This window comes from Lathyrus oleraceus, chromosome 5 (genome assembly GCF_024323335.1).
Source record: "Lathyrus oleraceus cultivar Zhongwan6 chromosome 5, CAAS_Psat_ZW6_1.0, whole genome shotgun sequence".
In the NCBI taxonomy this organism is placed as follows: domain Eukaryota; kingdom Viridiplantae; phylum Streptophyta; class Magnoliopsida; order Fabales; family Fabaceae; genus Lathyrus; species Lathyrus oleraceus.
Window position 1 is genome coordinate 560,989,699 of NC_066583.1, and position 14,746 is coordinate 561,004,444.

Here is a 14,746-nt window from a genome sequence, read left to right on the forward strand (position 1 = left end):
AATTAATTGACACTTCAATGCCGAAAAATGAAAACTTAAAAAAATAAGAGAATGATAAGGATGTTGATGTCAAGAAATATAGAGATATGATTGAATCTATTCTATATGTTACTGCATCTAGACTGATCATTATGTTTAACATATGTATGTGTGTTCGTTATCAATCGGTTCCTAAGGAATCTCATTTAAAAACCATAAAACGCATATTGTTCAAATTATTTTTGAATTGAATATAATTGTTTTGTACTATTGATTTTATTCTATTATAGTTATAATAAATTTTTAAAATATTTATTTATTAAATGATAAATTTATATGATTAATCTATGAAGTTTGGTTTATGTCTAGTTTTATAGTGATAGTTATACAAATTAAATGATTATCTTGTTCATACTCGAGTCCACTAGGTGCTGCTATTGAAATGGTTAGAAGACTTGTAAACTGCTAAAGCAGCAGTAATCGAGCGAGCAGCATGATGAACAACCTATTCCTAAAACCCCAACTTCATTTTCTTCCATTTCCATCAAAACTCATCTTCCCTCACACTCTTAACTACAAACCTTCTCTTCTTCTCCCCATCAATACATCCTCCACCATAACCAATGTAGTCTCTTACGGACCTTCCCTCCACAAAGGTACCAACCCATCCCAATCCCAATCCCCGCAATTCCAAAACGACGTCGTCCTTCACGAAGAAACCTTCACCCGAGTCTTCGACCTCGCCGCTCTCCGCGTCCCTTCCGCCGAATGCTCCGCCCTCGAAGACCGCCTCCGAGGCCACCTCCTCAACTGGCCCCGCGTTCGTAACGTCGCTCGTGTTCCCGGCGACGAAATTGACCCTGACATCGCTCCACTATTAGGTCACCCAATTCACGCCGCAGAAGAGGGAAAATTGCAAGCGGAGGAAGACGGCGACGTTTTGAGCCCTGTGTTGTACCGTGATAAGCTTGCTAAAACGTTTAACACTCGCGGATATGTTAAGTTTCGGAACCTGGCGAAGATTTCGAGGCCGAGTAGGAATAGGAAGAAGAAGGATGGGGAGGTGGGGAAATTGGTCGAGGCTAAAGGGAGTAAGCGTGTTGGGAGGAAAGATTTTGTTGCGATTGAGGTTGTTGAAGAAGGAGGAGATGCTGATGAGGGTTTGAGGAGGTTACTTGGTGAAGAGTTTGGGAGGAGCAAGTGGAGGGGTTCCACGAGGCTGTTGCTTCTTGATGAAAACTATGCGGATCTTCGTATGGAGGAGTTGCCTGAAGCGATAAAGGTGCCTTTTCTGTGAGTTTTCAGTTCGAATCGTTTTGTATACATTTTCTCTGTTGATTTTTCTGTCTGCCTTAGTATTTATTTTAGCTTCACTGTTAGTATGTTTCGACTTCTAATTTACATTGCTTAGGGTTTTTCTTGCTTTTTGCTTAGTTTAAATGTGAAGAAAAACGTTGATGATTCTAATGATTAAACTTGTTCAAAAGCTATAATCGTAGTAATTATTGTTGTCTTTGAGCTGGTCATACTAAGTCTTAGGAGGATGTTTTAGGCCGTATATTTTTTTGTTTAGCTTTGCTCTAACTATGTTTTTATTTGTAGTTTGAAATCATGTTGGTTGGCATATGTAAATTTCATCCTCTAGGTATATATTGAGAAAAACTTTGTTTATATCAGTTTGTTTGAGTGGTCACGTATGACATAATCCACGATCACTGGCAAATAGGTTTGGTTGCAATTGAAAATGTTTTATTATAACCTGATACAGGTTGTTGATGAAAGTCATGAAAACCTTTTGCCACTGGAGAAGCTTTATATTTGTTGATAGAGCCCTTAGAATTTTCTTTTATTCTGAAAACCCGTTTACACCAAGTGGCCTATCTGTTAGAAGGTAGATAAACCAATGTCCAAGTGCCTTTTTTCATTAGAAATTCATATTCATTCATCATACCAGCAGTTCACTTAGTTAGGCTAGGCGACTAGCCAAGGCAAATTTTGCTGTTACAGGTTCTACTTGAGTTTGGATTATAGTGGGATTGAGTTTTGGCCTGTAAATTTTAGACTTAGACCGTGTTTGTGTTGGATGTATATTTGTTTGGTGATCTGCCTGATTTTAAGGTTCAATAGAATAGAGTTGTGGAGGTTGGAATACTTTGTGCTGGACTTACCGAGTTAGTATAATTTTGACAGTAGGAGTAATCACTGGAACAGTAGATAAAGTGAGACTAAATGATTAAGAGATGGCAGTATAATTTTGAGTAGGAAGCATAGAGTCATAGGGAAACCTGGCCTCATTGAAGACTTCATCTTTGAAAATGTAAGTTTTTCCATTTTCTGCTAGACATTTATAGCCTCTGTGATGTTGAGTACCCTAGAAAAATACTTTCTTGTGACCTGAAATACAGTTTGTGAGGATTGTGTGGTCTACGTAATGGGTAGCAGTCGCAACCAAAAAGTTTAAGAAATGCGTAATCTGGAAGTGTTTGATTGACCTTGGTGCATGATACTTGAAATTGCAGAGAGGCTGTAGGGTATCTGTTTATATGATAAACAACAATAAGATTGATTCCCAAATTTGTAAGTGAGGGAGATAGTGGCCATCAAGGCGAATTCCAATTCCACCACTTGTTTGTGTTATTCTTTCAATAATACCGTTATGGTGGTAAGTGGCCAAATTTGAGGAGCACTTGTCAATGGGCAGAATTGCTGCCGGTCACCACATCCTCTGCTGCTGCAATTGTGTTAGGACCCCAACCTGATTTCTGTGTTATGTAATACTGGCTGACGGTATTTCGGCTGCCATGGCTTGCTTATGGTTCTCTTGTTTCTCAGGCAAGAAAGTATTCAATTTGCAGCAGCTCAATTTTGCTGCTTATAAAAGTGACTAGTGCATCATGTTTAGGGGGTAGTCCTTGCAAGATCACATTAATTTGTTCTTGGGATGGCATTACCAGTTGCAAACAAAGAATCTTTGATGCCTTTGATTTTAAGGAAAATTGTGAGATTGGCCAATTAGTTTTTTGCTCTGCATGCATTTGGTTATGGAAGTATGTAGGAATGTTGTCCCATAGCTCTAGGGTGAGGATTGGGCTTGTAATTAAAGAATGTAACTGAGAAAGCAGAAGTTTATCATCTTGCTATTCCAAAGATGATTAAACTTCACTTACTTGGCTTGTGCGTGTCTTTCTTGTGAGGTACTTGAGAGCGATTTGAGGGTTGACGAGGAAATGCAGAACCTTGCGCCACTTCATCACTTGCTCAATTTGTTCTTTCCACATTAGTAAATGTCACCCAACTTCTCAGAAACTGTATGCCAGAAGGTGGCCTTACGGGTGCACTGCTCCACTGGAATTCTGCACATGTTGCAATGGGTAGTCCGCAGAGATGACGGGCTCACTAGAAACCCCTCAAAGACTGCCTTACGATTAGGAATGATAGCCATTTTTTTTTTTGTGTGGGTGGGTGGGGTGTTCAAAATAAAATAGATGGAATAGGAAATTGATGATGATTCTAATACATGTACTGTATTTTTACATTGAACACTTACCAGTTTAACCTTAAATTCAAATTTTATTACATAAATGTTGGATATCTACTTGTTATTATGTTCTATCTCTAAGTTTCAAATGGGAATAATTACATTATCCTTGTTTTTCTTTTTTCTGATCATGAAATTTTGTTCTATATGCTTGTTTGGCACCTAAAATTTCATTTGTTCGCTTGTAACATTGTTCATATATTCATCCTGTCTAGGCTGTATTGAAGGAGTATGCAGAAAAAAGCACCACTTTGACTTTTGAGCTAGTTAGATGCAAGTTGACTCTGTTTTATGATTACTGGCAGATGAATGAGGTATATTATACCAAAGGACGCACATGTTTCTCTATCGTGATGAAAAATAATTTTGACTATCTTGATTTACTTATCTGGAACATGTACTTCAAGTCAAAGGAATATGGTATTTTGTTTCATTCCTAATTAAATTTTTTTAAGGCCAAGTCCAAGTTTTTCTTAACTTCTGAATATTGGATTTTGGATCATAACCAACTGATGGTTTATATGTACTAATTTTCAAATCTAAACTTGTATTTATATATGATGCCTCAAAACATGCTTGATTTTTTCTTTCCTTGATGTTTGTTATTGGACTTCAAGTTGTATGGAAAATAAAAGATTATCAGTCATATATGATTTTTGCAGATCTTGGAGGTCTTGCTGCCCGAGGGTATGATTGTTCCTACAGCTTTTGAAACTGTTGGTCATATTGCGCACCTGAATTTGAGAGAGGAACATTTACCATACAAGAAGCTTATAGCAAAGGTTCTACTTTTAGAAATATTGTTGGTTACTATGTTAAGTGCACGATATTAAAATTATATTTCAAATTCTTATGTGTTAATATTAAAATACATGAAAGGCTGCCTTCATATTCAGGTTGTGCTGGATAAAAATAAACCAAAGATACAAACAGTTGCGAACAAGATTGACTCCATTCATAATGAGTACAGGACCATGCAGCTGGAGGTTTTAGCAGGAAACCACTCTCTTGTGACTACATTAGCTGAGAACGGACTTCGCTTTCATGTTGACTTAGCAACAGTGTATTCTCTTTTTTCCATAACGACTAATATAAAACAGTTTAAAGGCATGCCTTAGGCTTACCTATATCTCTATATCCTTTCATGAAGTATGTTTCATAATGTCTAGGTTATATCTTAATTGGATTTTCTGATTTGTGTTTGTATAACTATTGAAAAAAATAGGTAAAAGCTGTTATATCTTATTCGTCAGCCTTAGGCTGGTTTATATAGTGAAATACAATTATTATAATTGATTTTCTCCTTAATGGAGAATAAAGAAAAATAAAGGTAGTATTAAAGACAATAATAAAATCGGAAATAATATATTTTCCAACACCCCCCTCAAGTTGGTGCATATATATCTATCATGCCCAACTTGTCTATCAAATACTCAAAAGTAGGTCTTGCCAAACTTTTGGTCAGGATATCTGCAGTTTGTTGACTTGAGGTCACGAAGGGTAGACATATGATTCCCGCATCTAACTTCTCCTTTATGAAGTGTCGATCGATCTCGATATGCTTGGTTCTGTCATGTTGAACTGGATTATGAGCTATGCTAATAGTAACTTTACTGTCAGAGTATAATTTCAATGGAAATTCAATTTTCATCTTAAGTTCTTCTAGGACTCTAAGGATCCATAATCCTTCACAAATACCTTGAGATATAGCTCTAAACTCGGCCTCTGCACTACTCCTTGCTACACTCCTTGTTTCTTGCTCCTCCATGTCACAAGATTACCCCAAACATAGGTAAAATATCCAGAGGTTGATCTTTTATCTGTGACTGTACCTGCCAAATCGACATCGTTGAAGATAAATACATTTCTTTCACTACTTTTCTTAAAAAAATAATCCTTTTCCAGGATTTCCCTTTAAATATCTCAGTATCCTATAGACGGCCTCAAGATGTTCCTCGAAAGGAGAATGCATAAACTGACTCACTACACTAACTGAGAAAGCAATATCAGGTCGGGTGTGTGACAAATAAATCAGTTTCCCAACCAATCTCTGATATCTTCCAGTATCAACAGAAACATTACCTTCTCCTCAAAGTTTAGCATTAGGATCCATAGGGGTATCTGCAGGACGACACCCACTCATTCCTGTTTCTTTCAACAAGTTTATAATGTATTTCTGCTGTGGAACCACAATACCATTTTTTGACCGAGCAACCTCCATTTCTAAAAAATATCTCATGATTTCCAGATCCTTGATTTCAAAGTCTACTGCCAATTTCTCTTTTACTCTTGCCATTTCCACTGTATCGTCTCCAGTTAGGACAATATCATCAACATAAACAATCAGGACAACAACTTTTCCATCGTGGGAGAATTTTGTGAACAAGGTGTGGTCAACCTGTCCTTGAATGTAACCTTGTTTCTTCATGGACTAAGTGAATTTTTCAAACCAACCTCTAGGGGACTGCTTTAATCCATACAAAGACTTATTTAGTTTGCACATATTTGATCCAAATTTGTTTTCAAAGACAGGAGGAATGTCCATATATACTTCTTCTTCTAGATCGCCATTAAAAAAGGTGTTCTTAACATCTAACTGATGCAAAGGCCAATCCATGTTAGCAGCAAGAGAAAAAAGAATTCTGACAGTGTTCAATTTTGCAACAGGAGCCAATGTCTTTGAGTAATCTATACCATAGGTCTGAGTAAAGCCTTTAGCCAACAAACGAACATTGTACCTTTCAATCGACCCATCTAAATTATACTTCACAGTAAACACCCTTTTGCATCCAACTGTCTTCTTGCCATCTGGCAGTGACGTAACACTCAAAGTTTTGTTCTTTTCAAGAGCTTTCATCTCCTCAAGTACAACTTCCCTCCACTTTAGAATTTCTAGAGCAACCTGTACACTTTTTAGAATTTCTACACTAGACAATTTTGAAGTGAAGGCAGACATAGATGAAGACAAATTTGAATATGATATAAAATTGGACATGGGATGTTTAGTGCAAGATCTGATAGGTTTTCTAATGGTAAAATGGTCATCTATATCAGGATACAAAATACGACTCTTAGAAATAGAGATAGACTTACCTTTTCTTTTGTTAGAAAATTGATCATTCCCCGGTTCAGATTCCTGGCAGTGTTGAGATGTGGAGTAGTCCTTTCCTTTATGGTGCTTTTTCACAAAAACCTTTCCTTTCCAAGTCCTGTTTCCTAATTCAAATTTGTTTTTGTTAAAGTGACTCATTATTTTGTGGCATTTCAATTAGATCATTATTATTATCGTTTTCAGGATTCTCATTGTTTTCTACAAGAGAAAATGTAGGCGCGGATTCACAAGGTTCCTTACTCATAACAGGAGTAAGATCAGATAAAGAATCATGACCATTTTCTGTTGGTGCAGGTGTAAAAATCTCAGAATTTTGTGATACTGGCAAAGATAAGTTATTTAAAAAACTCATGTCTTCAATTTGAAACGAGTCTTCGTCTATCTCCCCCCCTTGAAGATGAGTGTCATTAAAAAAAGATTTATTTTTAAAGAATGTAACATTCATAGTGACAAACATTTTCTTATTTTTTGGATCAAAACATTTATATCCTTTTTGGGTTGGGGACTATCCAACAAAGACACATTTTATAGCATGTGACTCAAGTTTTCCAACATTTTTATGTTCATGAACAAAAGGTTGTGCAACCAAAGGTTTTTAAAGTCAAATCAGTTAAAACACGAGTACTGGGAAAATATTCTTTGAAGACATTAATAGGAGTTTGAAAATTGAGAATTTAGGAGGATATTCTGTTAATTAAATAGGCCGCTGTTAAAACAGCTTCGCCCCACAAATAGTTTGGTACTTTATTTGAAAAAAGTAGAGCTCTAGCAACCTCTAGTAAACGTCTATTTTTCCTTTCGGCCACTCCATTTTATTGAGGAGTATTATGACATGAATTTTGATGTACAATCCCATTTTTTAGAAAAAAACCACCCAGGATAGTGTTAAAATATTCTTTGCCATTATCACTTTTAAAGACTTGGATATTTGTTTGAAATTGGTTCTGCACCATTGAAAAAAATTCTTTAAATGTGATAAACCATTTTTTAACAAGTACATCCAACATACTCTTGTATGGTTATCTATAAATATGATAAACCATTTTTTTGAGAGAGAGTGTACTTGTACGGTTAGGGCCCCAAACATCACTGTGAATAATAGAAAAAGATTTTGATGGTTTATAAGGCTGTATTGAAAACTGGGAACGATGATGCTTTGCAAACGTACATGCTTCACATTTAAACGAAGAAAAGTTCTTATTGTGAAATATTTTAGGAAACAAGTGTTTTAAGTGACGAAAACTAAGATGACCTAATCTTAAATGCCATACCATAATGTTGTCATATTTATTACTCAAAACAGAAAAAGACTCAAAGCAGGAACTTATTGTTTTTGAAGGTAGATGTGATGCAGATCCAATGTCAAGGTAGTAGAGTCCTCTTCTTAGCAATGTCAATCATCTTCCCCGAGTTCAAATCCTGAAAGACACGGTGAGATCGGAAAAAATTAGTTTGACAATTTATATCTTGGGCTAATTTATTGACGGACATTAAATTACAAGATAAATTTGGAACATGAAGGACATTTTTAAGAATTAACATTGGAGACAACACAACTGACCCTTTACCTACAATGGCTGAAAAAGAGCCATCTGCGATTTTTATTTTTTGATTACTTGCACATGGACTATATGAAGAGAACTAAGTAGATTCACCTGTCATGTGATCGGAGGTACCTGAATCTAAGAAATGCAGAATTACCTTTTGTTGCTATAAAGCAAGAAGGGGTTGGAGACTCGAGGAGTTTGTATAGTCTGTCTAGTTGCTCCATAGTGAGTAGAAACTGAGACGGAGGAGGTTGCTGCTCTTAATCAGAATTACTAGCTTGAAATGCAAGATCACTTTTCTTCTTCCAATTAGGAGGTTTGCCTTTGAGCTTCCAACAAGTTTCACGTGTATGCTATTCGCGCTTGCAGTGATCACACCAAGGAACTTTGTCTGACCTTCTCCCCTCGTCAAGGTTCCTAGTAGTCAGAACTGAGCCTTCAAATTCAGAATGTCGTGGTATCTTGCCGATCATAATTCTTTGCCGATCATAATTCCTTGCCGTGCCTCTTCCCTTCTTATTTCTGCAAAAGTTTCACGAAGAGTTGACAATGATACTTTTCCTAAAACTCTACTCTTACCTCATCAAGGTCTTTATTGAGTCCAGCGTGAAACATAAATACACAATCACTTTCTTGCCTCTTGAGAAACAAAACACTGTCTTTTGTACACCTCCAATTGTCATCATAACAGAGATCTAACTCTTGCCATAGTGCCAACAGCTCATTGTAATAAGCAGTTACACTTCTGTCACCTTGTTTCGCATGCATAACTTTGATTTTAAACCAAAAATTTGAGAGGAGTTTTGAATATCAGAGTATGTTTCCTTAACAGCTTCCCACACATCCTTTGCGGAAGGTAAAAACATGTAAGACTTACCTATTCCAGTTTCCATAGAGCTTACCAGCCACACAATAATCAAGGAGTTTTCCGACTTCCATTATTTGTAACGAGGGTCTCCTGTTGTCGGTTCAACTACTGTTCCTGTTAAGAAATCAAGTTTTCCTTTGCTATCCAATACCAACCGAACGTTTCATTATAGTTATTCCCATTCATTTTAGGGATATTGACCTTGAGGGAGTACGAGGAACCCTCTTGATCATTACCGCCTATGTTGGAATAACCGTCACCAAAAACAATGTTGTTCCTGTTTCCATTGTTACCGTCATTATTGCCATTGTTTATGACCACCGGCGGTTCCTCTCGTACGCCGTTTCCACGGTCACCGCCATTTCCGTGGCCGACGCCCGACTCAGGTTGCGGTTGTTTGCCATGTTTGGATCCAGTGTAGGCCTGTGACAGGGAAGGCCACCCGTTGTTGTTATTCGTCATAGGAGGCTAAATGGGTATGTGAATCGGGTCGAACAAAAATATGTTGAGGAAAATTTTATGGTAACCCCTAACCCAACAAAAATAGGTCAAGGAAAGCTTTATGGTATAACTCCTAACCCATTAAAAGTAGGTTGAAGAAAATTTTACGGTAACCCCTAACCCAGTGCTCTTGATACTATATTGGAAAAAACAGGTAAAAGCTGTTATATCTTATTCGTCAATCTTAGGCTGGTTTATATAGTGAAGATACAATTATTACAATTGATTTTCTCCTTAATGGAGAATAAAGAAAAATAAAGATAGTATTAAAGATAATAATAAAACTGGAAATAATATATTTTCTAACAGGAACTCTACTGTAGCATGTAGCAGCTATTATACCCTACTAAAAGCACAGTAGGTTTGAAATGTTTAAGGGATTGTTACCTAACATTTTTGTATTTTTAACCCATGGATCATCTTTTCCTAGCTGGGTTACGTGACACCTCATTTTTTAATTTCACTTGCTATATCCGTCAAGGCCACTGCTGGTGCCTTACAAATGCACAGCTTCCATGGCCCGCCAAAAAAACATGCAGCACCGTACAAAGTGTATCCCAGGCAATGGATCAAGGATATTAGTCTAGGGGTCGGATCTGTTGTTGATTTTTTATAGGTTGATTTCACAAATCATAACCTATTCACGTGATAACTACTCCAATTGCTGTGCCAAGGCTTCTTAATATTGATAGCTTTTCCTTCATTTAGACTCAATCTCTTTCTTTTTCTACTCTTTTACACTAGTAGCTTAGTGGTCAGTTAATATGTTGATGTGTATTGGTACATTAATGTATGATTTATGATATAAAAAAAAAGTCCTGCTAGCCAGTAATTTTCTTTCTACAATTTAGCTCAATTGTGTCATTGTGTATGTATTGGTATATTTGTCTCAAAAATCACACTATATCTTACTGCTCTTGTCGTCTCCATCTCTCTGCCAGTGTTGTCAAATTGCTGCTATGGGCGATTCATTGCCAGCTGCCATACAATGCTAGGCATACTATATCTTCCATGTTTCCGTCATTGGCCGTAACATCATATTTATATGGTGAAATTTTGGCTGGCCACCATAACTGTTGCGTACCTGTGTCACTGCAACTTATAGAGTATAAAGGAAATGGATTCAAATACACAAATACTGGAATAAATATGTATTATTTCTGTAAATAAAAGATAACTGTAAAAGGATGAATATCCTAATGCCCACATAGCCAAGCTCCTAAGGAGAATAATATTCTATGTCCATAACTATACAAACTGATTTCCCCAAAGATACCTCTTCTCCACCCTTCAACCCCTATATAACAAACTCAACCCTTTCTCTTTTCTCTCTCGTATAACTTACTATCCTTTCTCTAATTTTCCTCTTTGGATGGCTTCCAAATCGACCTAGGACAAATGGGCCTACACATGCATATCTTGTACCTAGCAATAATCCACCATTTTACATTGATAACACAGCTATTTTCCTGACATCATTAAGAGCCCTGACAGCTTAGTGCTCTGTTATAGCATATGTATTTTGCTTTTGTGGGTGCTAAGATAGTTTTGCCCCTCCAAAATATAATTAAGCAAATCATGAGTTGTTTCAACTGAGAATTTAGATGAGTACTGAGCTCCATGGTATGTATCAGTTGAAAATGGTGCACTCAGCTTCTGGAATCTGGATGAGATCTCTGACAATTCTATGTATCCCTCTTTCCATTTGTATATAATTTTTCAGCTCTGAAAACAAACATGAGAAGACCCTGCCATGTTGTATAGGTTTGTCAAATCGATTTGACCTTTTTGTAAGGAAAGGCTGTAAGAAGAAAAAGAGTATACAAGAAATATTTTGGAAGTTTCGATACTTAGACATCCATCAACTGAAAGAATTTTTCATATTTATTAATTTATGATTACAAGACATCAACAGTTTTGATTGATGGAGTATATTTCAGTTAAACCTGGATAGGTGGTTTTAACCTCTTGAACTCTATTGTTTCATCTGAATCAATGTCGTTGCACCTTTCAAGCTCATATTGATTATTGCATATTGTTCTCATGAAACATCATTCAATGAGTCTGGAATCTAAAATCTGGAATAAATACAATTTTGTTGTTGTTTTTGAAACATCAAAAGTATACTCTAAAAAGTGGAAATTACAAGTGAGAAAAGGGTCAATCATCACTTTTGTTTCTTTCCTTTGTACGCAGATACTGGAGCAGTAGGCTGGGCACCGAAAGACAGAGACTATTGAGTGGTTTTACACGAGATGATGTTGTCTGTATGTGTCTTGCTACTGCCACCTGTTCAGATTATAATACTATCATACTTGTGTTATATATTCACTTTCCATTGTCTTTTAATTATTTCTCTCAAAATGCTGATTGTGGGATTTGACTGGATTGAGCAACCTGCTGTGTCATACTGATGACATGGTAATGAAGATTTGGTTTTGTTTGCTGTTGGAGGTGTGAATATAGAAATGATAATTGTCTAGTAGTTGAACCCCCTCCCCTGAAAAAAAGATATATTTGCTTAGTGGTGGCCCAAACAGGTTTCTGCCTGTGGCTTGGTATATATAGATGTAAACATACGGAAACGGTAAGCAAGTTTTATGAAATTTTGCATTGCATTCTTTGTCTGCTTCTTGGAGTAGTTCATAGAGATTAGTTTTGTTTGTATGATATTGTGCTGGAATGGAAGCCTGGAATTTGTTATTTCCTTCAAGCATAATTGCTTTTTAACTTTTATCTAATACAAACACCGATTCAATTTGAAGAAAACTTTGAAATATAAGAAACAGATTGTATATATTAGAAAGATTTAGTTAATATGACTGCACTTAAAATGGAAGCATAAATGTATTTAAACTATCATTGTTGTAAACATTTGAGCTTCTAATTTTTTTTATCAATGTGCATATATTATAGAGAAATTTCTTGAGATTTGTAGATGTTGGGATATCCAGGGTTGACCAGGTGGTGGCTTATTCTATTTTTCTTGATCTATGTAGTGAATGCCAAGTCCACGCCAGCATCTTTTATAAGTCATATAACTAAAGAGTTGAAAAACAAACACTCCTACGCCTTTCTATAAAAAATTGAAAAATTGTAATAAATAAATAGAAGTTATTTTGATGCAGGAAGTCTAAATAAAAACGGAAGCAAGAATTAATGAACCTCAATTAACTGCAATAGAAAAAATGTCCATATTTCTATTTCTCAATATGTTTTTTCACAATAACTTATATTTGTATCTGTGGTTACTGAATTGTTAAAGAATGTTCTTCTGTTTCTTTATTATGAAAAATATTCATGACTTGCTTGTACATGTAACATGAACATCATTTTATGTTCAATTGATAGGTGATGTTTTTTCTGGAGTTGGGCCCCTTGCCATCTCTGCAGCAAAGATAGTTAAGCGTGTTTTTGCTAATGACTTGAACCCATATGCAGTCGAGTACCTGGAAAGAAATAGTGTTCTAAACAAACTTGAGAAGAAAATTAAGGTATAATTTCTGTTGAGTGAATATCTTCTCAAAGTTGTTTTATCAACTTATACTCTGAAATGAAACAATCACAAAGAAAAAGTATGTTTTTTTTGGACGGAAAAGAAAAAGTACGTTGGAAATGGATTTAAGTGTTAATTATTATATACTGTTTCTGGGTTAATATCATGAACTAGTTTTGTCAACATTTGTTTTTGGATATATATCTGCTTTTTAAGTTAGGTTAAAATTGCAATGAATTATCTTTTCTCCAATTTTGGAGCTATGATGCATTGACACAGCATAACACCGAAACCGAAAATTTTGAAGTGTCCAATTTGGATTTGAAAAATTGGTTGTACAGGACGAGTGTCTCCTTTTGTTTGCAGACAGCTCTTTTCCCATTCTTTATAGAATGTGGGCGACTATATGATTAAAATAATATGCTATGCTTTAACGTCTTTTCAGTTTTCACACATTGGTGAAGAAACAAGGAAGAAGTTGCATTTGAATGATCATGTGACAGCATTATTTTTCTTGATGGAGTTTTCTATCAACTAACATTTTTATTCTTCCAGGTCTTTAACATGGATGGAAGAAGGTTTATTAAAGCTATGTTTGCCAGTAATAAAGCTCACTCCATTACACAAGTAGTTATGAACTTGCCGAATGACGCTGCAGAATTTCTAGGTAGCCTATCCCAGGACCACTCTTTTTCTTTACTGTTTTATATGCCAACCCAATACAACTTTTCTGCATAATATAATTTGCAAATTGCTTCTCCTATAGATGCATTTCGGGGAATATACAAAGATAGATCCAAGGATGGGCAATTTACTTATCCAATGATCCATGTTTATGGATTCTCCAAAGCAGAGGATCCAGAATTTGATTTTCATGAGGTTGGTCGCTGATATATTGTATTATGCATATTTCTACGCCGTCTTGGTTTAGACTATTCACAAATCACTCAAAAGTTAACTTCTAGGCTGAGTTTTCTTTTTTGTAACATTGAATTAAAGGTACCATCTAACAATCCCTGTGCGATGCAGAGAATAAGAATTGCATTGCTTGAAGTGGCAGTCAATGTCGAAATGCGACGAGTACGACTGGTTGCACCTGGAAAATGGATGCTGTGTGCATCTTTTACTCTCCCTAAAAGCATAGCATTTGCTAATACTGCAGTCGATATGTGACCATTTTTTGTAGTCATTGCACGCAGTATATTTTGTTTCAATGCATTAGTTATTTAAATTGACATGTATATATATACACGCAACATCATGTAATTTTGCAACACTTTTTCATTATCATTTTTCAATAATGAAATAAATATATGAAATCAATCTTTTATTTAGCCTTGCAGGCAGAAAGGGGCTACACAGTTTAAAAAATATATATTGTGTTAATTTTTTTAATATAAGTTTTCTATATTTTCATTTAATTTTTCATTGAAAAATTATTATTTATTAGTTAATTGAAAAATTATGATGTGTTTAAATTGGGGGCATTGGGCTACAATATACAACTGTTTTTAGTAGTATTGAATTGAATTGAATGAAGGTTCTGTCATCTAATGAAGTAACAAAGGTACGTGTCTTAATGCCTCAAGAGTTATGAAGATACAAAACAAAATCTTAACAACCAATCTCTGCAAAAATAATATCCAGCTGAATTTGTAAGCGGATACATCTCAATCTAAATGGAATTTTGAAGTGTCACAGCAAT

The 14,746-nt window shown here is 35.7% G+C and overlaps 1 protein-coding gene across 2 annotated transcripts; it reads left to right on the forward strand.

Annotated features, from left to right (window-relative positions):
• The first annotated feature begins 366 nt into the window (after positions 1 to 366).
• LOC127086427 (tRNA (guanine(37)-N1)-methyltransferase 1) lies at positions 367 to 14,414 on the forward strand. Of its 2 annotated transcripts, XM_051027190.1 has the most exons (9): positions 369 to 1,261; positions 3,733 to 3,831; positions 4,180 to 4,299; positions 4,414 to 4,580; positions 11,742 to 11,812; positions 12,897 to 13,039; positions 13,597 to 13,708; positions 13,808 to 13,920; positions 14,071 to 14,414. In XM_051027190.1, the coding sequence occupies exons 1-9, from the start codon at positions 473 to 475 to the stop codon at positions 14,212 to 14,214; spliced, it is 1,758 nt and encodes a 585-aa protein (XP_050883147.1). In that variant the 5' UTR covers positions 369 to 472; the 3' UTR covers positions 14,215 to 14,414. The 2 variants fall into 2 exon arrangements, with proteins under 2 accessions (XP_050883148.1, XP_050883147.1); XM_051027191.1 differs by lacking the exon at positions 3,733 to 3,831 and having other exon boundaries at positions 367 to 1,261.
• The last annotated feature ends 332 nt before the right edge of the window (positions 14,415 to 14,746 follow it).